Raw genomic sequence first — 23,906 nt, 5'->3', positions numbered from 1 at the left:
GTTATACATACATAGTTTCAATTTGTTGCGTTCTTTACAGAAAGCAAGCTCATCGGCAAATAAAGAGCTTTGGCACGATGAAGCTGTTGAAATACATTTCTCGCTACCGCCAGCGGAGCACGCGATTGTCCGTACATTCTACGCTCCAGGAGCTGTTCAAAACGAAAAGGTCAAAACGAGGTAACGAATTTGCCGTTACAAAGCGTTGGCGCGCGCTGGCGAGCCCCCGGCATTTCTTTGGACCCCTCGCGTGTAATTGGTCGCCGCGGGGGGCCAAAGCCACTTCACGTTATCGTTTCGGTAGTTGCACGCGCGCAACTACGAATCGGAGCAACCGCCGGCAATCCGCAATCACGCTTCGAATCTGCTTCTCGAGATCGAAGGACCGTTCGTCTCTCTCGTGACGTCACGAGCGACGCGAATCGCTCTCGTCGGAACGATCGGGAGGGTAATCTGATGTGCGTGCCTGCGAGCAATCGCGAATCAAAGAAAGTAATCGGATTAACTCGAGGGTGGAATAGCGCAAGCGATTTAATCCACGAACTTGGGATGGAATTTGTGTTGCTGTTGCCATCCGACTGTCGGTGCAAATTCGGTTCTTCGACGAGTATTCATTCAAGATACGAAAATGTATTGATGATATTACAGAATAAAAGACAGTGATTTGTTCTAAAATAGACGAGGCGAATAGAGGATAAAATTTCATTTTCCTAATGGACTTCGCTTCAGAAATTTAGTTTCAGGCGCAATACTGTATTGCGATAAACGTAAAGCGGGAGGTACATCCAATAGTTCCGAAGCACTGCCGCGTAAGAATAAAAAAAAAGTGCGTCACGGTATTCAATATGATGCACTGTACGCTTCAGCAACAGGTAAAAAAAACGCGGTTATAAAAGATCCTTCATCGCGGACGAGCATAATCCGCTTTGCCGCGGGCTCGGAGATCTCTTCTGAAAAATCTCATGGAGATTTGACGGTTGTCGCAGTTATGAACCGACACCGGTGAATATAACCCGGGAGTTCGCGCGCGCATCTCTGTGCCCGCGCCGCGCTACGACGTGATGCATCGCGTCTAGCTCCAGCGCGTCGTCGTGCCCGGCCTGCGTTATTTCGATCTCCAGCCTCCGTCGATACCTCTTTCAGGGTTGGAGTACGACGTCAGTGTCAGTCGTGAGAGTGACAGCGGCAGAGCCAGCACCGCGGGAAGAAAAAAAGCTTAGCCTCGACGTATCGCGAGCCTCCATTGTCGAGAGGCATTGGTTCCCGCGTCTCTTTCCCAACGAAGAGCGCGCGGTTGGCCCCCTCTTTCCCCATTGACAACTCGAACAGAGGCGAAGTGTCGACGGTGGTGTGGACCGGGGTGTATGCCGCGCCGATTCGAATCTCGTACTCGAACGCGGACTCCATTCACGCCGGCATAATGGCCGCGGTAGAAACGCGGAAGGGGACACGGAGAGGGAGAGATAGATAGAACCTCGGCGCGCGCGCGTGTTCGTCATGACAAGCGAATTCGCGTGTGAGCGCCTATATCCTGTGGGACACAGAATGCTTTGCTCTCTCGCTCTTTCTCTCTCTCTCTCTCTCTCTACGAGCTCTATGAGAGCGAGGCTCTCCGAACGCTCTAACACGGAGCACCGGCTTCAGAGAGCGAGGGGCGCCCGGCCGGCGACGCCCGTCGCGTTGACGCGTAAGCGGAAATACACGTCGATATTCCTCCTCTATCCCCTCCCCTCCCCTACCGTCCCTCTTCCGCTCAACTCTCCATTAGCGGCCACAATAGCGTGCCGCCGAATATTATATGCGCGAAACGCCTCGCCTCGTCCGTTTTCGAGATACACTCGGCTGTCGAGCCGACGGCGGCAGGCGTTTGTTTTGCATACTGGACCATTGTTCATATGTCACGGACGATCCTCTCTCGTGTCGCGTAACACGCGTAATTTTCGCGCGTGCACGCGAAATTTAGTCGATTGCATCGCCGTTGTCGTTGTCGCGATGAACGCCTCATTGCGAAATTAAAAGTGGATGTGCGGCATATCTTCATCAAGACACTCGCTCCTCTCTGGCATTTTATATATAAAAGTAATCGTCGCGCAATTTTTACCTTTAACAGCGCGAAGAAAACAGTTTTGTCACTGTACATAAATTACATTCTTGTATTCACTGCGCACGCAGTTTTGACACCCGGGAGTCACAGACGGATGATGTATTATCTGGCAAGAGCGCGCGAGGATTAAAACCAGTTTCCCGTTTGATTAATCGCCGATGTGAAATTCGCGCTGCACGCGCACGTGTACGCGCCCGGTACTTCGCCGACGAAGAATCAAGCCTCTCTCTACTCGAAGGGGCGAGTCCGCCGCTCCGGTCGAGGCGGGTTGCACAAACGGTACAAAGTGGACCGTTTGAAAAGATAATGGAGAGGTCTATACGTGAATGTAAGTGAAGTCGCTAGGAAGCGTGTCGAGTATTGTCCGGCGTATTACGCATTCCCTATGTCCCGTCTTTGAAAATAAAAAAACCTCCGCGCGTCACGTTCGTAAGGCAGGTATGTATGTGTCGTCGCGCGCCGCGTCGTCCGGTTCTCTTCTACGATGCAAGTTTTGTGTTTACGTCGTATGTAATAAGGGAAGAGAAAAAAATGAAGAGAATACTGCGCTACCGGACGTAAGATGAATAGGAGACGCGGATAGACAACTCATAAATTAATCTCGAAATTATGCATTATTGGCGTTGTAGCCGCTAATGAATAGAGGATGGAAATGTGTCCTCAAGACTGATTTGCAAAATCATTTTCATTTTCATAATACTGCGACTGTATCAAACATATTTTAAACGTTTAACAAATTATATCAGATTCTTTGTGATGTAAGCTGACTAAATTGCATTAAAAAAAATCACAATGTATGTAGAATAGAATGTGTAAAATTTCGAATAATTTTCAAATAACAATATAAGTCACAATTGTTATAGTTTTAATTAGATGTAAAGTACAATGAAACGAATAATGGATGTAATTTAAAGAGAAATTTTGGACCCAGTTTTATAATATCTGTTTCTCTTATTTTTACAAATTCTTTCCTTTGTTCTCTCTTTCTTTTATTTTTATATGTATTGTGTTACTCTTCTACATTATTATTAATATCTTTGTATAATGTAGATAATTAAGATATTTATCATAATTTATGCTAATTATTGTCAATGTATCTATCGTTACGCGAATGTACTAAACCTATATTTACCATTATTCCCGCAATCAATATACGTAAGCGCGCTAAGGACAAAATATTCTGAGCTATAAAAAATTAATTTCAAAACGCTGACCACTATAATAAGACCCTTTGCTAATGTGACCTCTACTTGATAACAAAAATACATATGTCTCCTTTTTATTTAGAATAAGAACCAAAAGTATTTCCTTTATTTGATAATGATATATACGTTTTAAGATATTTTAAGATAACAATGAATATCTGTTTTTCTAAGATTAACAGGAAGACCAAAGTCTCTTTCCGATAACTAGAAATACTGCGTACTTTTTTGATGACTCGCTAGTCCTAGAATTTCCCATATCTCAATTTTTTCGATATAAATAGAGGACCCTCCGACTGCAGCGGCAGTTCGTCGAGTCCGTCGCAAGAGGCACGTCTTGTAACACACGAGTAAGCTATAATAAGAAATTATTGTAAAATTTGCCGAATAAAGTTATTTTGTAAAGTAATAATTCTCGCGAATCTTACGCTAATAGCGATCGTTGTTACTTGAAAGATATTGCATTTACTTTCCGGACGTGCACACTTTACAGATTCACAGGACCTCCCGGATCAAAGTCGCATGCCGGGATAGGGTGATGCTCGGAGACGGAAGAAAGGCGAGAGAAGATTTTTTCCCGGGGGTCAATTTGCACGAAGGAGACGACAGCGAGGTCGAGGAGCGACTCGCCACCGCTTTCTTCTATTGCTTTGTTTTCTTTTTTTTTCATCAAAACTCGCCGCGTCAGTTGCTTATTCTTGCACCGAACGGAACCGATACCGATACCCCACCTCCCGGGAATAAAAGCACCTCCATCGCGATAATTGAGTATTCATCCCGCCCTATAATTAATCATTTGTGAAGAATACTCGTTGCTCCTTGAATTACTCGATATTTTAATTGTTTCGCTTTGATCAGTGGAATGACTAACAAAGACGGGTTTAATATTTCATTACTTTTATCTCTGCAAAATTGACAACCAAAATTATGTGTTATAGCACGAATTGTCTCGCCAATATCATCTTTTCCAATAATAAAACAATACAAATTTTGATTAACTTTGTTTATGTTAATTAACGGTAAAAGTTGTACTGCGAGTAAAACAAAAAAAATATAATAAATCTAAATTAGTAAAATTTTAAAAATATATAACAAATGTAAATGTATTGAGCTTTGTTTTTCAGTTAATTTAAAATAGAGCTTAATTTAATAAAAATTTAATATTTGAGGTTTATTATGCTAAGGCGGTTGATGTTAAAAATTAATTAATGTAGGAAATCATCATTCTCATTTTCGGATATCCGGCAAATACTTCCTCGGTTAGTATTCCATTACCATTTATTGACCCATGTATTCCATATTAGTCTTTAAATCGAACACGTTTACAATTGGAATTTCCGCGAGCGTAACTCATCCTGCTGATCGATGTCGCCGACAAGCAAAACGAAATTTGGTGGCGTAATTTCGAAGAATGGCTGCTCGCCATGGTATTTGCGCTGGTCGACTGTGAAATTTCAATTACACGTGTACCCGGTCTGATTCGATTATCGAGGCCGGCTTGATTACCGATTCGATTGTTACGTCGAATGCGCCGAGGAATTCGTTTCTATTTGCACTAGCATGCAAGCGGCACGGAATCTATTATGCAAAACGATTCTCCACGTCTAGGCCTCTTCCGTTAGACCGATCCGTTCTGGGAAAATCCTATATGAGACATTTTCTCCCGGTCTTTCATCTCTCCCTTTTATCTATCTCTGTTGCTCGCAATTTCCATCGCGATGAACTTCGCAGCAACTTCGTTAACGGTTAAAGGAATAAATTCACAGGGTTGCAAACAATTGTCATTGGTTTTTGCCGCAGAGGATCATTAAGATCTTTCTGTGATAATTACGTACCACCCGTGACTCCGGTAAGAAAAACGCTTGAGCATTATCGACATCGCGCATCGCTGCCCTAATGATGTAGCGCAAACTCCATTTTCGTCTAATCTTTCTCTAACAATTGCAATGACAATAATCTAATGTCGCTCTCAAATTATTTGTAACTATTAATCATTTTTTGAGTTAATTAATCATATATCATAAGATCATATTAAAATCACTGTTTAAGTATATTTTAGTAACATATCCTAGCGATTAATTAAAATGTTATATTTTCCTACAATTTTATTTGTAACAGAATTCTTGATAAAAGAATAATATTTTGATCAAATATAGAAAACAATCTTTTTATGAAAACTATTCTATCATTTGTGCCTGTCACTTTTTATTAACAATAAACTTATTCCACATTTGCGAGATATTTTCTGTAAACATTTATGCTTCTGAGCTTGTTTTATAATTATGTATGTAATATATTACAGGATATATAAATATTAATCTCTTTTTAGCCCACCGATTTTAAAGTAATGAATCTATAAATGTTAACATTTATTTATAATATTATTACATTATTCTTAATTTGATACATTCATACATGTACATACATTTTATTCATATCTAATAAAATTTTTATAGATTCATTATTTCGAATTAGAATAAATTTGTCACTCACCGATACGATGCGCAGCAGCGAAGTTGTAGCATAAACTACGTACGTTGAACTGTAAAACACAAATATATATCCAAATTAATGTCGCAAATAATGAACGTTTTAAGAAATAATTATAGCACGACATTACATGCAACGCAGACAAAACGATAAATAAATTGCTTGGTTGCTCGCCGGTGCCTTAATTTTTAGGCCTATGTTTCCTCTCGTGGTTTTTCGTTTCTTTCTTTTCTTCGTGACACTCGCACAAACTCCCTCACGATACACTTACGGATTATTGATCGCGAGAATTGACTTAACGCGTAGGTTTATAATCGCTAACGCATTTGCGAGGAATGATCAAACTTCTATAGTTGTCGTGATCGCATTTCCGACGGTCAATGCTACGACACACCGTTTTACAATGCCGGCTGGCATCGAATCTCACCGTGCGAACGTAAACAAGGTGATCGCGTGTATGTACCTAATATCCCGTGCGACGAAAAAAAAACAAACACGGCGTCACAATAAACCGGCCAATTCGCGCGTTGCCGCTATGAAATATTCAACTCCCTGTAAAATAAATGTATGCCGAATATCTTGTTTCTCGCGCTTCAAAACAATTGTTAATAAACGGTCGGTGTATCACGCGCTCAGTTTGGATTACTCGATACGGTACCTCGAATATTATCTCGCACTCTTTAGGTATAATTATATAATCTGAAAATGGATAGGCAAAATCGCTGAGATATTCAAAGCACGATGCGATTTGACGTGTATATTCGGGTGTAAACGTCGCTCAGAAATGCATATTTATCGCCCATAAATATCGCCACGAGACAGCTTATACAATTCCCATTCCCCTTGTCGTTACGATCTACTTTAAACGGATAAGTCGCGCGAAGTATTTGATCCGATAACTAGCTGTTACGTCGCCATTCGGAGTTAATACCGCGAGGATTAATTAGTCACGCAACTGATTACAAACTAGATTATAGATTTACGTTATAGATTTTATAAATAGATGTACACGCAACTCACTCCGTAAATGTTTAAAAAAACGATCGTATTTTGAGGGGCAATATGAATAAGCGATGATAGGTACGTGGTGCAGCTTGCACTGCAGATAGGAATCTGCTCGAGGCTCATGCGGGGTCTACAGTAGGAATAGTAAGGCCCGTTCTACAATATGTCGTATGTCGAGTCGTAAGTTGTAAGCCGGAAAAATTGATCAATCATAATCGACTTTTTACATTCGACTGTGATTAGTCAATTCTTATGGCTTATGGCTTACGACTCGATGTATTGTAGAACAGACTTAAGCAGTCTAAGTAGGAAATTGATCAATCACAGTCAATTATTCTCTTCACATTCGACTGTGATTGGCAGTCGAATGTGAGTGACATTCGACTGTCAATTTCTTACGACTTAAAACTTATAGCTGTTTCAACATGACATTCGCAATAGCGTCTAATAAGTAATATTATCGTCGCACTATACTCGCATTGTTTATAATATATTCCCACAAAGCCTCTCTTCTCTTGCCTGTTCTGTGCAGGTGTCTCCTAATAAATTGTTTTCGACCTATCAGCTGATATCACATCGTCAGTCGAAGTTCGCAGAATCGAAATGATATTTCTAATCACCGATAGGTATAACGTATGCTTATTCCGTTCAAAGAACGAGTCAGTCGTGAAACATATGTATTATTCGAGTATATATCGCAGTCCGTTCGAAATTGATCTATCGAACACTCTCGCATAAAATTTAACTCTGTACTCTCTCTTATTTCGATTACCTTAATTCATCGCTCTAAACAGACTCCTATTGTAAACTTCGCATCCATATAGGTACGTATAATAGTGCGCGAAAGAACAAAGGCGTTGTATAAAAACATTCATGTCTGTTTCCATCAATATTGATTAACTTTAATCTCGGTTCAACTTTTTTTAATTCTTAGAATTAGAACTTAAGAGCTCTGAATCAATATTTAATTGCTAAAACTTATTGTTATTGACGTCGATCAGTTTTAATAGCTGATATCTTTTTAATTGCGAATTATTATAGTGTTAATCAAATAAACGATCGCGAAACAATTCATATTTGTCGCACGATCTATTCAACGCGATCATGATCGATGTTGGACATCTATCGAGGATCGTGAAAATTTCAAGCCTGCTTTACCGTCGACCGATGGTTTCTTCCGATTCTTCCGATCTTCCTGGTAAGACCGGTTCTTTATATTCTTCGATATACCCTCGAGGGACTTTCCCTTTGTGTAGTGTACCTGTCACAGCGGCAGCTGCAATACCTGCAGATTCGCAGGGAAGGAAAACAGCGACTCATGTAAGCGTAAAATGAAAATGCAAGATCAGGAAAGAAACAGACAGTAATCACTAATCACATCATTTTGAAAATCTAGTAAAACTAGATTCAATGCTACACAAAATACGTATAATAAAATATTCTTTTCTTTTTATATTTTATATATTATCTTAGTTATTTTTAAAATATAAGAAACGTCCAAAATTTTGACAAATTCTTATAAATAATTTTTATAAAACTATCTTGTTTGTCTTTAAGTAATAAAAGAGAAAATATCTCAATTACATTCAGTAATAAGAATTCGGAATCCCGAAATCATAGTGATATGACGATACTAACTCTCGCGGTTTCGAGCAATTGGTTCCGAATCGAAGGAAAGTTGAACGGCCATGATGGTAAAAATGAACAAGACGATCTTCCTCATTCGAGGAATAAACGGAACCGCATACAGGTTCCATCACTTCACCGCAAAACCGCAAAGTATGCAAAACAATTTCCGAAATGGTATTAACTATACTTCCTGTCATCGAATCTCAAATTCAGAGATGAGTGGATTTTCTTTTAAGAAAATACGAAATGCGGTTGCAAATCGATTGTCGATCAAATTTTTTAGTAAAATTAAATTTCTTGCAATTTAGCACATACTAAATTATTTTTCTAATTCTATTTGGAAATATAGTTTCCACTTTACAATTGAAAGCCATTAAAGCGATTGAATCTATTAAATTCGCGTGTGTAAAAAACGAGCTGCGAAAACGCGATGGAACCCGAAGAGACGGAAGAGCGTATATAGCTCACGGGAATGTAGCATTGCGAACGCTTTTTGACCGTGTGATTCACGGACGATCTGGCAACAACGGGGGCCCAAGGAGCAGCGATCTTGCGGGAGTACAAGTCCCGCGAGATAGAGACACGGTGAGCATGAGCGGAAAGAGGAGCCGCATAGGTACCGGCCGCAGTGCGACTGAGCTGAAGAGACGATGGAAGGCGGGAAGAGAGAAAGAGAGGAAGAGCGACCGGCCTCTGAGATTGCCCGAGAGGCAGCATAGTCGAGCGCCGGGACTTGGTCCAGCGCTCATAAAACGAGCCACGTCTTGAAAGGTACAAAAGTTTTTCCCAAAGATTTTCGTTTTGTCCCGGGTGATTTTTCTCGTAACGACGGAGACGCGAAAGCGACTCGGAATCGGAAACGTTTCGAAACGACAGCCGGGAGAAGAGACGTACGGTGCAAAGGTTCGACCATCGGCTCGTCCATGTGATCTGCTAGGAATTGGTTCCTCTCGTGCTCCTGACAAGCGTCTCGCTGATCCGGTCGTGCGCAAAGGTAAGCGTTGCCCCATCGATTGCTCGCCCGCTGCGTCGGATTTTCGAATTTTGACGAAGAACTCGTCAGATCTTGTCAATAACATTCTTACAACGGATTGTGTAATAGTGTCGTAATATGACATGTAATCTTAGATTCGTAATCGAATTTCATTTCTGTTTGGTCACGTGTCAATGTAGGGATTTCTATCAGACACACGTGATATATATACTTTTCGAGCGTACAAAATTTTTCGAACGCTCAAAATAAAACATCCGTGTTCAAATCTCTTTATTACAGGTGTTATTCGTATCAAATTACCGATGAGATTTCATCGATAATTGTTGTAGTTGTTAAACGAAGCAGAACGATCTTGATATTTCGCGCGTGATTTTTATGATGTTTCCAATTCAATTCGTAAGCTGACATGTTAACGAAAGCGATATTAGTCGATCGACAGTAATCGATGCGACAAGCTTTGCGAAATCGTACGTTGATCACTTTATTATATTTATGTATTTATATATGCATACACATTCTTGTTCTAAAAAAATAACATTTTTTGTATATTTAAAAAAATGAGAATTGATGAGTCTAATTTATGAAGCTGATACAGACATTAAAAAAAAAGTAATAGTGTTTACTATTAAAATTGTTATTATAAATTATTTATAATTAAATTGGCTAAGTACCTACATATTGTTTTAAAATTTGAAGCGAATTATGTTGACGTAGACTTATGTATAATAAACATGTCTAGACTTGCTGTTAAAATTTATTAAATATAAGAAAGAATTATATTGTTTAATCATTTATTTAGAATCTCTTTTCGCGTCTCACATTTTAAGGCTGTTAAGTGTCTTGTGTATCATGCAACGGATCTTGTAAATAAGTTACAAAATTTACATGTGCAAATACAAAATGCTTAAATTATTACAACGTAAAATTTTGTTGTATAAGTGTAAATGTAAGTATTTAATTTCGAATAAGAACTCATTATTACGTCTGATGTATCGTTGTAGTCAACTTTGATCAGTTCTTTGAAATATATCAATGAGAAATATATATGTAGATATGTTAAATATAAGAGCACTTATTGCAAAAAGCAATGATCAATTCACGCGCGTATTACCGCAAGCTTCTATCCGAAGACGATCTAAACGCTAATTAGTTCTTTATGGCATCACCAGAGACGGATGTTAGAGCATCCCTGGCAATGACATTTTAATCGAATCACATTACTCCGCGGAATACGATACGACGCGTGAGGTGGGGAGACGCGCTGGGAGGGTAATGATCGCGCTGCTGATTGCGAGCTCTCGTGTACAATCGACGACCGATGCGTTCGAAAACTATAAAACCCGCGCTAATTAAAAGGGAATCAGGAGGCCGATCGCTATTGGCGTCGGCACATCGCCAGTGTAACGCAAAATCTCTCCTGGCTGCGAGTCGCGGAATGAACCAACGAGCGCGCGCGTAACACTCGCGCAAATCAAATATTAATGGCGCAATTAGCACCGATTGTACCTTAATCGGTTTTGTCGCTTTTTCTTTAACGTCCGCGAATTTCCGCGTCCGTGACGCGGCGCAACCGACTCGGTAAAAAAAAAACTCGACCGGACGCGTCGCCATCCGTTGCGCGCAACTGTCAACTTTTTGCTGCTCTCGCAGTCCTATTAATTTCGGATTATCGCAAATTGCTGGCGTTGTCTTCCATTACGAGATTTTCCCAGCAGCGGGGAGATGCGATAAGAAATAAATGATAAATGGGTGCTCCCTTTAGAGCAAATACGTTCCTCGTTTACGTTTTTACGTCGGAATCGGTTCAGAAAGAGTATAATTATAATAAGTAATAGTCGGGATAAGAGGCCAAATATTTATGAAAACCGAGCCATTATTTATGAAAACATTAATTTTACCCTTAATTTGAAGAAAATAACATTTCGCGATATTCCTTGCGATGTAACGTAATTAGAGAATGAAATTTTTAATACCGCGGAGTAAGTTATGAATTTGGGAGATTTGTTGGAAAATAATTATATATAAAATTTAGTTTCCTATCATATATTACTTAATATTCTTTAGGCAGCGTAATTGGATCTTTGTTCCATGAGAATGTACACAAATTTTAATGTTTAATGAATTATGATTATTCCCCCACGCTTTTAATGTAGGAATTAAGTTGGATCTGCGCACAATACCGATATTTATGGCACAGGTGACAAGTTTGCGATCTGCAGGATTTGTTTTGTTAATTATTCAAGCCGATTACTTAATTCACTTTTGATTAACGATCGTCTGCGCGTAGGGACAGGCACGAGAACAATGGGAACTAGAGCTGTTGCCGTTGCGGCGGCGGCAGGTGCTGCCGGGATGTCTGGTGAGGCGGGATTGGCTGGTGTACCAAGACTGCTGGAGGATCTGGCGCGACTCTCGGAGGATAAAGACTCGGCTGATATCGTGTTCCTGCTAGGGAGGGACGAGACCCCCGTTTATGCCCACAGAATAATACTTCAAGCCAGGTTAGCCTTAACGAGCCATTATTTATGAAAACATTAATTTTACCCTTAATTTGAAGAAAATAACATCTCGCGATATTCCTTGCGATGTAACGTAATTAGAGAATGAAATTTTTAATACCGCGAAGTAAGTTATGAATTTGGGAGATTTGTTGGAAAATAAATTTCGATTGCAAGTGGAAGTTTCCAAGAAGTGGAGATAAGATTATTTGTATTATTTATTTCCGATACTTTTCCGGGTACCGTTAGGAATTCGAGCCATGCGGTACCGTCGATTATTGAAGATATGAGTGTAATATCCCCTGGGTGTTGGTTTAATTGTTAATAGTAATTTTTATTGTAACATATCCCGTCGTTATTACGTCGACCGAATTTGCCACGGGCGAGATTTCCTCGGAGAGTTTAAATACCGTAAAAGTATACGCGATTAATTGTCATGGGAGGATCACGTCATCGCGATTTTAAAGCGTACGAGATTTTAAATATAAAGAAAATATTTCCACTGCGAATATCCGTTACGAAATATTCAACGTGAATGTACGTATTACGCGGAATTAAATTTAATACGAAATGAAATATTTTGTCTGAAAGAAACACGATCTCCAACGATCCCTCAGTGAGAAGGACCGTCAGTAACAATCACTAAATAGGAATATTAATGTAAGAAGTAAAGCCATTTAATTTCCATTTGAAAAATACGGCAAATGTATCTCTCTTTCATGCGAGATAAAACGAACAAAGCTTCGTCGTTCGTAACTCGCAAGAAATATTATAGGAGAGACGAAAAGAAAGAAACGACTATTGAAAGAAACAGCGACTTATTGAACTGCCGCCAACGGCGCGAGGCGCCGGGATTCGTGCTAGCGATGAATTTTAATTAAGCCTGTTACGGTTTATGAAGATAGTTACGGCGAAACGGATCGATCGGCTGCTCTAATTAGTTAGACAGCGAGAGGAGCACTCTTTTCCCCTAACCCTATGCCACTTCCATCCCTCGGCAAGTTCTCTTTTTCTTTTGATCTCTCTCTCTCTCTTTCTCTCTTATCCGCATCCGTAAGGAGAATTCGGTTGATATTTAGAGGGAAGGCGAACTTGTCCGAAGGGTTGGCACATCGTGAGACAAGGCGGTGCTAATTGTAAAGTCAATTATGACATTTCCACGAATCCCTTTAATATCAGGCGCGGAAAGTAACGGCGGGACCTTTGTCATCTCCACCGTCATCTCCACCCTTTAGTATTATTCTCTTCCTCTCTCTCATTTCGCGTTTCCCTTCCTCCCTTCTGTCCCCCCCCCCCTCTCTCTCTAGATTCGGCTGCTCGCCAACATAAACCTGGGAAAATTAAGTTACGCGTGCTAGTGACAGATGTCCGCGGTCGAAACGAATGGACAATGCGTGCTACTGCGCGCTCAAACTCTTTACGACGCTCTTCCGCATTGAAAATCGTGATAAAGAGACGCGTACTCGAGGATTCGCCCGTCCGCGACGAATAACTCTGAAAAGGTGGAAATAAAATTTTCTAAGAGCACGCGTAATATTAACGCCCCCCCCCCTCCCCCGCCCTCCGTTCTTCCCAGTAAGCCTCGGGTATAATCTTTACTTCGACGGAGTTCCGGAGGGTAAAGCAATTTACGAATGTAAATGGAGCTGAACAGCTGGATGACAGTCATAGATATGGGCAGAAAAGAGGATGCTTAAAATACTACTGTCGACATTTAAAAGCAAGTTCTTAGCGATGTGTTGCAATTTAAAAAATGATTAACAAACTGTATTCAATTTGAATGTGGAGGTTTATAGAGATATTACGGCAATATAAAATCGCGCTTAACTCGGTGAATTGCATTACCATCATTCCAGTTATTGTGATTAAATACTAAAATAGATGTTATTTTCAATTGTTTACGATTGCAGCATATAAAAACGTTACATAAACTGCAAAAATTCATAATCTATTTAGATATATATGTGCAAGTTGGTTTGCCATAATGAAAAAATAATTTTTTATAATCTCAACACAAGGATAATTCCCTGCGTAATACTTTCTGGTGTAAAACCATGGTTTACAAAACTTATTCGGATAAACATCGTTTCACCCTTCCCTGATTCCGTACGCATCGTCAACACTCTCGTGTTTCGCGTCGAGAGCTCGAAAACTTTTGCCACGTCAAAAACGCTCAGCTTAAACCGTGGCCGGTGCGCTCGACTGTATTTTCGCGCTTTTCATCCACTTTATCTCCGCTTTTCTCACGCGACCTAGACGTTTCATATATATTTTGGGTGCTTTTCTAGCATCAGTTCATGCTATGCTTCAAAAACTGTCCCGCCTTTTGACATAGTTCTTTTTGATTCGATAGAAAGCGTCGACGTACATACTTTACGCTATCACTTGGCGTTTTAGAATCCTGATATGTTAAACTTTTCTAAGACTAGCTCTTTAACTGTTACGTGATGTCTTATAGATGCATTTTTAGATAAGAAGGGATTCATTGTATTTTGAACTTTTTAACAGCAAGTTAAAGATCATGTTTTTTGTAATATTAATTGTCATGTAATACCACGGAGAAAAATAATTTGCTAGCATAGCAGATTTTATGCTGACAATGAGTGTATGTTTGATGAATCTGGAGACTCAGATCTGCTATGCTAGCAAATTATTTTTCTCCGTGAATACACTAAACAAATTTTTATATTTTAATAACGAATAAATTCTGTTATAATAATAAAATCCGTTATAATAATAAAATTTCTGAAATTAGTTGTGTTGAGTTTTTGCTATAATAAAATTATTTTTCTATGTGCAATAATCCTGCAATAACAAAAGTATTTACTAAAAATATATTATTTTGCTTTAACTGCAAAACAGTAAGTTAGGTACATTACAATGTATTAATTTGTAATACGGATATATCAGTAATGGTATTTCTTAATAAAATTTACTTCTTAATAAGATTACTGTATTTTTACTTATATTTTTTCTCACGAAAGAATATTAAATTGCACAACATAAATTCATAAAATCATAAATATATAATAAAAATTAAAAAAAATAAATCTGAAATCAATGTTAGCTAGATAATCTTACAAAGCCCTCTTTGTGAAAAGAAAAATTGCTACATAGGGAGGTAACTTTCATAAAGAAAATGCTTGCGACGGCGAGTGTTCGCGGAATAACAGACGAAGAAAATGTAAGGGCTATTAACGGATTTAACTTTCAAGCGTCGTTATTGAAAGCATAAATTATCATTGGTTTTCTTTTTCTTTCTAGAGAACTGTCTGGTAAAACTAATTAACGCTGTTAAGACTACGCGGAATAAAAACAAAGCCTGTCTGAGCCGATTGAAAAACGAATCAATTTACGCTCGTCTGTCGACTGGCACTTGTAACTTCACTTCTCATTCTTTCTCGTTACTACAAAACCCTCCACATCTTAAATCCAATTTCAGTTCGATGTATCGAGCAGGATACTATTAAGATGTCGAACTGTGTTTTTCTAGGCACAACGTTTATTCGAGTTTTATCTAATTATACGTCGGTCTTCGTGTCTATTTATTTTTGCGATATTATGCTTCTCGATTAGAATAACGAGTATAAAACAAATTCGCTTCTGCATTATACATTAGAATTTTAAATGCGATATCAATATTTGAAATTGAATCTGTTATGTGCGGTTCCATTTCACGTAGTTCAATATTGAAAATAATAATATTGAAAATGATAGAGAAACTCAATATTTAGTATTTACCAGTATGACATACAAATAACCTATTCATATTTAGAGGGAAACTCTCTTTTAGTTTTAAATAATAATTAAAACATCGGTAAAACAACAATCTCATAAAATTGCATTCTTGAGAAAGAATTTGGCTCAAGATGAGCAGAATATATTGCCAAAGTTTGGCCATCTATTTCAACATACGCATATTTTCGCGTTTATTGCAATAACGCAATTTCTCGTATTCGAAGGGTCTAGATCGAACAGTTAATGAACGACAGAATGGGTTTCTCTTGATCCATCTTCGCATTCTCGTCCACTATCTTGTCACCATCCTAACGCAGAGGGACACGACGCGTGAGGGTGCTTCTGAAGGTTGCCATTAATTTCTAAGGATAGGGGAAGAGAGCACACTTCTACCGTCGCTGTACCTCGGTTTCGTATGTCTCAATAGTTTCATGACGAAGTCAATTAAGCCCTTTTGTTACGCGAAGCGTCGCGTGAAAAGTAACATGCACAACAATGACGAACAGACGCGCTCGTCTGTTTTAAGAAAAATACGCTGCTAAGGCCGGTATTCATAGTCGATTGTTATAGATATGTACAAGTATAATTTTAAAGTGTCATAAGCCAATCATACGAGTAGAACCGTATAAACATCTTAAGACATATATTACTTAAGACGGTCTTGAAATAAGAACCGATTATGAATACCGGTCTAAGAGTATATTATTCAAAACTTCGATGCGATATATACGTCATTTCAACAGCCAAATTGTCAATAATTATTTCGCAGATGTAAAAATTTCACGGCCGCCAAGAGGATCGGCACAGCAGGTAATCCAACACCGGTACGAATGCCGCATGCGCATCCGGAAACGTTCCGTCAGTTTATTCGTTACATCTACACCGGTATGGTAAGCATAAGTTGTGTAATTTAATAGCTTTTTATATTTAGTCAGCACAGATATATAATCTTGCAACATTGTCTTGTCATTCAATATATTTCTACCAGAGTGCTCTCCTCAATCTTTCTCCTTTGATTGAAAAATTATTCTTATCAAAAAAGTGGAAGAGATGGAAAAAACAATTTTAGAAATTTTAAAGAACGTCTAAATTCTAAATTAATCTATTCAAAATGAAACGGGAATTTTAATGTTGAAGTGTCAACTTTACACACGCTCTTAAATGGTATATGTATACCTTGTGACAAAGCTTAATAAATCTATTTTACTGTACAAAACAAGCGATAATTTCCTTTTCACAAATTTCTTTTTATGGTTGCAGATAATACTACAAGATAGTGGGATTTTCGAAATGTTGGGCCTAGCGCAAGAACTTGGAATAGAAGAACTTTGGAGAAGTTGTGAAGAACACGTGTCTGTTACTTTAAGCCCCGGAAACGCATGTGCACTTTTAACCGCCGCTTTGGAGGCCCAAGAACGAGTTCCAGGTATTTAGATTTAAAAATATACTTATATTTTACAATGCAATAATATCTATGCCGCATCATTTTCGATTGCCGCACTTTCGATTTTCTAATTGCATTATCATAATGCATGTATACGAAAAATATTGTATGTAATAAGTAATTTTACTCACTCGACGAAGAATTCTTCTTGTCGTGTTTCATTGTCTACGTACATTTCTGGCAGCGAGATACAGAGCACAGCATCCAATCTAATCATATGAAAGAAAAAAATATGAATTTGAAGTGCACATTAATTAAAATGATCATAAAATATTTAATAAAAAAAAATTGTTTTTTTCTGTGCACTGCATATGCGTTATGTTTATAAAATCGAATATAGAATTATTCCTATAAGATAGCACGGAGAGATAAAAAAATAATTCATTTGTATATTCGTTTTTAATTCATTTCAGGTGCAAAAAAATTCTTTTTCAGAATTTCTGGAAAAAAAATTCTGTTTGAAAATTAATTCAGAATTGATGACGTACGATTGAATTCTTTTTGAACTCTTTGTGTTATCTGGATCTTTGTGCTATGGGTCAACATAAAGATTAAAAAATATTACTTAAAATGTTTCGTAGTATGGCTCGTTCGCTTATCTACTATCATTAAATACTAGGAAAAATATAATTGACAAAATTAATTAAAAGATAAAAATTGCACGTACGCGATCGCACGATTATGTAAAGCACTTACATTGCACTTTGATGAAAGTTTAAAAAATATACTGAGTACTTTTCAGCACAGAGAAATGGATCACTGATTCCGAATAACGATTGTACACGATGTTTCACGTAGCAAATTTCTTATTAGACTAATTAATAATAAACGCGCACCAAGTATACACGAGATATTTATTCCCGACAATTCATTAACTCAGTTTAAAATATATTAATATAATAACAAATAATTTTTATAATCATAGCAACCGTAGTATTAACTACAGTAATCTTGAAAAATGATCGCAGATACTATCGTGTATTTCAATCTGTATAAAAATTTATTAAATATATAAAAAACGATTTTAATAGACCTACGCACATAATTATTTAAGAAATACAATATGATTACAGCAAACACAAATAAGCACAATTAACTGTTTAAATTTGACTTATAAAAGAATTGATCGCGGATAATGCAGAAAATGATGATCGCAATCACTGCCAATTATTATATCGGGTATTTTAATTAACTCATTCATGTACGATTCTATAGAAAATACGATATTACTAGCATTTAATGCAATTACAATATAAATTACGCTTCTAATCAAAAGGGTTCTAATCTACAGAGTAATTAGACAATGATCGCGATAAAGAATGATTGCCTTCACTGTGTTCATCATAATATATGTATTAAATATTTTAATTAATTATGTATATAATGTGCAAAAAATCTATGATATTATATAGAAAATTTATTGTAAAAGTAAATAATACTACGGTCGCATGGAGTTCGCTTGACGAGCCTTCCGCACATCGACGTCATCCGTCAACGTGATATAATATATTTTGTGCATTTTCTATTAAATGTTAACAGTGCGAAATAATAATTATAATTAATTTAATTTTTTTAATATACATATATAATACATTTAATATTTGAAGCGTGCCAATTTCTCATGCAATTTTGTCGGTGTTTCTACATTATTTTCTCGATCAATTAATTCAGTTTGGATTTTATCGAAGGAAAATATATCTTCGTATCAATCGCATCGGAATATTCGGGATCTGTATACTCACCGAAACTGTAGCGATTTCGCGATCACTGCCGAATACACAACCACCGGCCCGATGAAACGGCATTGACCGCAGAGATCCACGACGACTAATACACTCCGGCGATCGTCCGTCGCTTTAATCGACATTTCCGACGAAAATTCGCGCTTGTTATCCACTTTTAGCGGATTAAATTCACGATCAATTACGGAGCGTTCGTACTCCGTCTTCCGAACCCGACGCGTCGACGAAACTGTCGTGGGCCATGGCTGCCGGGCGGGCGCGCGCGCGCGGCGTTGTATTGTACGTACATTCGAATCTGAAAATTGACTATAAGAGAGGTGAAAAGAGAGGACATGAGTGCGCGTTTTACCTGAATAAGCGCGACAAGAAGATGTAGAGTTACGTCATTCGAGTTACAAGTGCCGAGTGAATATGAGACTATTTGTATCGTATTTATACGTACCGAGAACGATGCAATACGACTTTCACATCTTGGTATTATGAGGCGCTATCTGACGAGAGCACAAATCACTACTTGAATAACATTACACGCAGTGAGATGTAGGTAACAGAAGATATCATCGAAATATATACCAACTGTGGACGTCTGCGGTCGATAAATTTTGTTGAATAAATTAATTTATTTGCAATTTGTAACTTAAATTATTATATAATTATTATTCGCAAATAGATATATGTAAAAACACAGAGGAATTCATGCCCGGTAATGCATCGTTGTGAAATCGAGCGTGGTTAGGGTCGAATAGCACACTTACATTGGCATCATTGGCATCATTGTTATATTGGTATTCCTTCGATAGGCGTCGGAGCACTCGGAGCATACCGGCATACGCGCCATATTCTTTCTGTCGTCGCTCACGAAGCACGCTTGCGGAGTACATTTGCTCGCCGCTCGTTTTGTCAATTTTTAAACACCGGCACGAAAATGTCGTACAAGGGGCCGCAAAAAGTCCAGAAGGTGATGGTGCAGCCCATCAACCTGATATTTCGCTACCTGCAAAACCGCTCGCGCGTGCAAGTCTGGCTGTTCGAGAACGTTAACCTGCGTATCGAGGGGCACATCGTCGGCTTCGACGAGTACATGAACCTGGTGCTGGACGAGGCCGAGGAGTACCACCAGAAGACGAAGAACAGGAAGCCGCTCGGACGGATCATGCTGAAGGGCGACAATATCACTCTGATCCAGAACACCAATCCCACGGTGAACTAAAGGAGGAAACATAACCTCAACCTGGCGTCTGTCTTGGCGGGCGCCGGGTAAGACCGGCTCCGGACTCGGGGGGTCTCCTCTTGGATTGTGTTTTTGGACTTGGACTGTAGAAGCTCTCTCAGGGAGGTCGTTGAACGCGAGACTCGTCGTTAACTCGTCAGACATGCGAAAAGAAATGTATCGCGTGATTCATGAATGTATCAATGGAGATTTGTATTTGTTGCCTAGGTACAAACTTCGGCTATGTGAGTCTTTGACGAATGCGAGATGCGATTAAATTCTGTTGTGAGAAAAGGATCACTCAATATTTTAAACGAGCATCCTGATTTAATTTTTGCGTATGAATCTGTAGTTCTAGTAATATGTAGTCGTATTCTGTGAGTGCTGTCTAAAAGCACAGCTCTATCAATTTTCGTACATCGTATTATAACTTTTGTGACCAATTCTGAATGTGTATGTGGAAGGATGAACAGGAAAATCAGAATGTATGCGAACAATTATTAAAATAGTTTCGTATTCTAAAACGTTATCTTTATTTTTTATTTGTAACATCCAGATGTTTATAAAATGTGATTAGGCAGAAAAGTACTGAGATAATGTGATTACGTATGTCTATGAAAACGTTTAAACATAAAGTAATTTAATAAAGACCATTTTTAGTAACTACAAAATACATATATATTTTTAATACAAGAAACTATAAATAATATTTATCATTTATTTACTTATTGAGATTAATCTTTAAATGTAAATAAGTGCAAATATTTTTAAATACTTAAAAAAAATTTTAAAGAAAAATAAATTTGTCAATCATTAAATTTAAAACGATTCTGAAAAATATTTAGCATTTGATTTATTCCAAAGATTATGAATTTGCTTCGATATTTATACTATTCTAAATATTATACATAACTATAAACAAGGTCGATAAAATTAAGTATAGTTATATTTCTCTGTAATTTTTGACAGGTGATTATTCAAATCTTATTTAATTTGAAGTAATATTTCTGAATAATAAACTCCTAGATTAAAATTATTTTTCTCACTTTTTCTATTGTTTATTCTTGTTTTTCAGGCGGCAAAGCTGCTTGCTCATCGTTTATCGAGAAATGTTTCGCTTTTATCGGCGAGAATGCCATGGATACAGTAAAGACGACGGCATTCTGCAATCTTCCAAAGGACGCTTTAGTAAAATTGATATCGTCGGATTATCTCGGTTTGGAAGAAGAGGATGTATGGCGGGCGGTTTTGAACTGGGCCAAATATCAGGTTCGCTTATTTTATGAGTCCTATTTTTGTCGAAAGTGCTCCAAATTCATTTATTGGAAGTTGGGCAAATTTTCTCCATTGTTAATTAATAAATGATACTTCTAGGCAGGAGTTACGCAGCCCACACAGCACTGGACGGAGGAAGAACGCATGAGGGTGTGTCAGCACCTGTCCGGCGTAATAAATCACGTACGGCTGCTGTTGATCGACAGCCAGGTGTTCGCGGAGGAGGTAGAGCCGACCGGTGCGGTGCCGATAGAGATGTCGTTGGAGAGGTACGAATTTTTCAATCCCGATCGATCGAGCGGCTCGAAATTTCTAAGGTACGATCTAACGGGGCGGCACTCACCGTTTGGCGGTATCGCCTTCGATCTCGACGTTTCGCTTTAGGTATAGGTATGCAGCTCTGCCGAACAAGTACTCGGAGGTCTGCTCCGACAAGCGACTGCAGCCGCGAGTGAGCCCGTTTCTCTTCCCAGGCTCGCAGATCCTCTCCAGGGACAAGGTCGGTTTCCAGCGGGTCCTAAATCAGTGGTACGGCGTGTCCAAACAGGGCTGGCGATTAGTCTATCGGTAGGTTTCAAAATATATAAGTAGAAAATGTTTTAAAAGTGAAATAGAGATAATAGCGTAATCAGTAACAATAGCATATAAATTCATTTTGATCTCTCGACAATTTCGGCTTTGATATTCTCTTCCAGCTGTACACAGCTGTCAATTATTAATTACATTATTGTAGAAATTGTACAGAAAATGCCGATGCTAATAAAAATGTAAAAAACATAATCTAAAGTATATTGACAAAATTAATAAATAAATATTTTTATTGTACTTTAACTCACTATATTAGAGCATTAAATAACCAGCTCTGGCTCATAGCTCATATCTTATTTATTTATTAATTTTATCATTGTATAGAGCCTTTCTTTATCTTATTAAAGTACACTGCAATAACACGCAGGATGTATCACACATATGTATATCTCGTATAAATCACTAATCGTAATTCATTGTTTTCAGAGCATCTACTCATGGCTACTCAGCAGCGTCTTTTCATCGGCACTGCGATAACGTTTGCCCGACGTACGTAATAGTGCTGGTGAGTATAACATTTTCAACTAGATATTTTTGTACCAACTTCAAAGCGCGCGTTTTATCCCTCAGGGAGTGCGCGGTGAAATATGTGGAGGATTCAGCGACGTTCCATGGGGTAAAACAAACTCGAAGGCGCAGTACATCGCCTCGGAAAAGAGTTTCCTTTTCACGTTGACAAACAACCAGGACGTACCGCCGACGAAATTCGACATCGTGAAGAAATCATTCGCGATTTGCTATCATCCGGAGTAAGAACCGCCGCGATTTGTACAGAAGATCGTCTCAGGATCACCCGTGTTCTCGAGGTAATTCGATTTAATATAATTGTTACAGCATAGGGCCGATCTTTGGTGCCGGGGCTGATCTGCTTATATCAAGCAACTGCAATGTCAATAAGGAGAGCTACAGCAATCTCCCGCATAGTTACGACGGGGACCACGCGTCTAATCAGTTGCTCATGGGAGACTATCACTTCTCGGTGATCGACTACGAGGTTTTCACCCCAAGTCATCCTGCTCCCAAATCCAATCACTAAGTTAATTACCGTGATAGAACTATCGTATTGCATATACGTCGCTTTTCTCGTAATAAATAATCTGCATTATAGTGATTTACCCTCTATTCACGGGAATTATTTCATATTATACAATCGAGAAGTAATGGCAATTCATTCGTCACATAAATCGTACTCCCACATTCATACATATCACTTAAAAAACAATGGTATAAGCAAAGACTGATTATTTCTTACTCTTTGTAATTATATCTTATATACTTATATTTTTTGTAATAATCTCTCGAATAAATATCAAGCTTTTTCAATACTTATGATACTCATTTGACTCGATAGTCGAAAGACACCCGATAGACGAACTACACGTAATGGACAATTTATATGTTAGCCAAACAGAACATTATGAAAAGCACGTCATACGTAAGTATAAGCAGTGAGAACGTATTCGTGAGATCATTCGAATATTCTTGGCATACATACACATATGTACTATTTGAATATTCATATCGAAGTATTATGACTATATGCGGCCATCTGTCATCTGACATTATGACGTTAAACAGTTACGTTTGTAAATTCAGTTTGGCCGACCATATATTCTCGTGTTTTTCGTCGTGAATTCGCGTATACATTAACATCAAAATGCGAGACTCAATTCTCGGTATTGACTTCAGGCCAAGACTATTTAATATTTCAACAAAGTATAATCCTATACATTCTTTTTATCAAACTAAACGATATCCGGAAATTTTTATCACTTTTTGGTTTAATATTTATTTGAAAAACGTTTCTTTATATATTATAATTATGTAATATCGAGATGTTTCTTATCTTTTATTTATTCTTAATAATTGTTTATTTCAATAATTTTGTTTTGCAATATCATATCGCAATAATATAATTGTACAAATAGGTTTTAAATCCTTCTATTTTAACATCATTTAAAGATCGGAATGTTTAATAATTTTTTTC

At 38.1% G+C, this 23,906-nt stretch overlaps 3 protein-coding genes across 4 annotated transcripts in view; 2 read left to right on the top strand and 1 right to left on the bottom strand.

Moving 5' to 3' along the window:
- The window catches only part of LOC105448615 (frizzled-2), an 82,000-nt gene extending 76,158 nt beyond the window's left edge, over positions 1 to 5,842 (bottom strand). Inside the window, exon 1 of the mRNA XM_011687286.1 lies at positions 5,800 to 5,842. The gene's annotated coding sequence lies outside the window, so the exon portion shown is untranslated. The remainder of the gene's footprint in view (positions 1 to 5,799) is intronic.
- A 3,306-nt stretch (positions 5,843 to 9,148) lies between these two features.
- Positions 9,149 to 23,244, top strand: LOC105448613 (serine-enriched protein). Of its 2 annotated transcripts, none has more exons than XM_011687284.1 (10): positions 9,149 to 9,424; positions 11,712 to 11,925; positions 16,430 to 16,550; positions 16,921 to 17,086; positions 21,132 to 21,325; positions 21,431 to 21,600; positions 21,716 to 21,898; positions 22,346 to 22,424; positions 22,490 to 22,668; positions 22,754 to 23,244. In XM_011687284.1, the coding sequence occupies exons 2-10, from the start codon at positions 11,729 to 11,731 to the stop codon at positions 22,953 to 22,955; spliced, it is 1,491 nt and encodes a 496-aa protein (XP_011685586.1). In that variant the 5' UTR covers positions 9,149 to 9,424; positions 11,712 to 11,728; the 3' UTR covers positions 22,956 to 23,244. The 2 variants fall into 2 exon arrangements, with proteins under 2 accessions (XP_011685586.1, XP_011685585.1); XM_011687283.1 differs by having other exon boundaries at positions 21,431 to 21,648.
- On the top strand, positions 19,648 to 20,727 carry LOC105448612 (probable small nuclear ribonucleoprotein E). Its single transcript, XM_011687281.1, has one exon. The coding sequence runs from the start codon at positions 19,772 to 19,774 to the stop codon at positions 20,054 to 20,056; it is 285 nt and encodes a 94-aa protein (XP_011685583.1). The 5' UTR covers positions 19,648 to 19,771; the 3' UTR covers positions 20,057 to 20,727.
- Positions 23,245 to 23,906: the final 662 nt, after the last annotated feature.

The sequence above is a fragment of the Wasmannia auropunctata genome, unplaced genomic scaffold (assembly GCF_000956235.1).
Source record: "Wasmannia auropunctata unplaced genomic scaffold, wasmannia.A_1.0 LD336083.1, whole genome shotgun sequence".
NCBI lineage: Eukaryota > Metazoa > Arthropoda > Insecta > Hymenoptera > Formicidae > Wasmannia > Wasmannia auropunctata.
This window is presented reverse-complemented; position numbering and strand designations above follow the sequence as displayed.

What these genes read in the sequence shown, in the direction of transcription:
- LOC105448613 (XM_011687283.1), top strand. Translation starts at nt 11,729, where the DNA reads ATGGGAACTAGAGCTGTTGCCGTTGCGGCGGCGGCAGGTGCTGCCGGG. An exon ending in GGCCCAAGAACGAGTTCCAG is followed by an intron (nt 17,087 to 21,131) that starts GTATTTAGATTT and finishes CTTGTTTTTCAG; the next exon opens with GCGGCAAAGCTGCTTGCTCA. An exon ending in GCGATTTGCTATCATCCGGA is followed by an intron (nt 22,669 to 22,753) that starts GTAAGAACCGCC and finishes TAATTGTTACAG; the next exon opens with CATAGGGCCGATCTTTGGTG.
- LOC105448612 (XM_011687281.1), top strand. Translation starts at nt 19,772, where the DNA reads ATGTCGTACAAGGGGCCGCAAAAAGTCCAGAAGGTGATGGTGCAGCCC.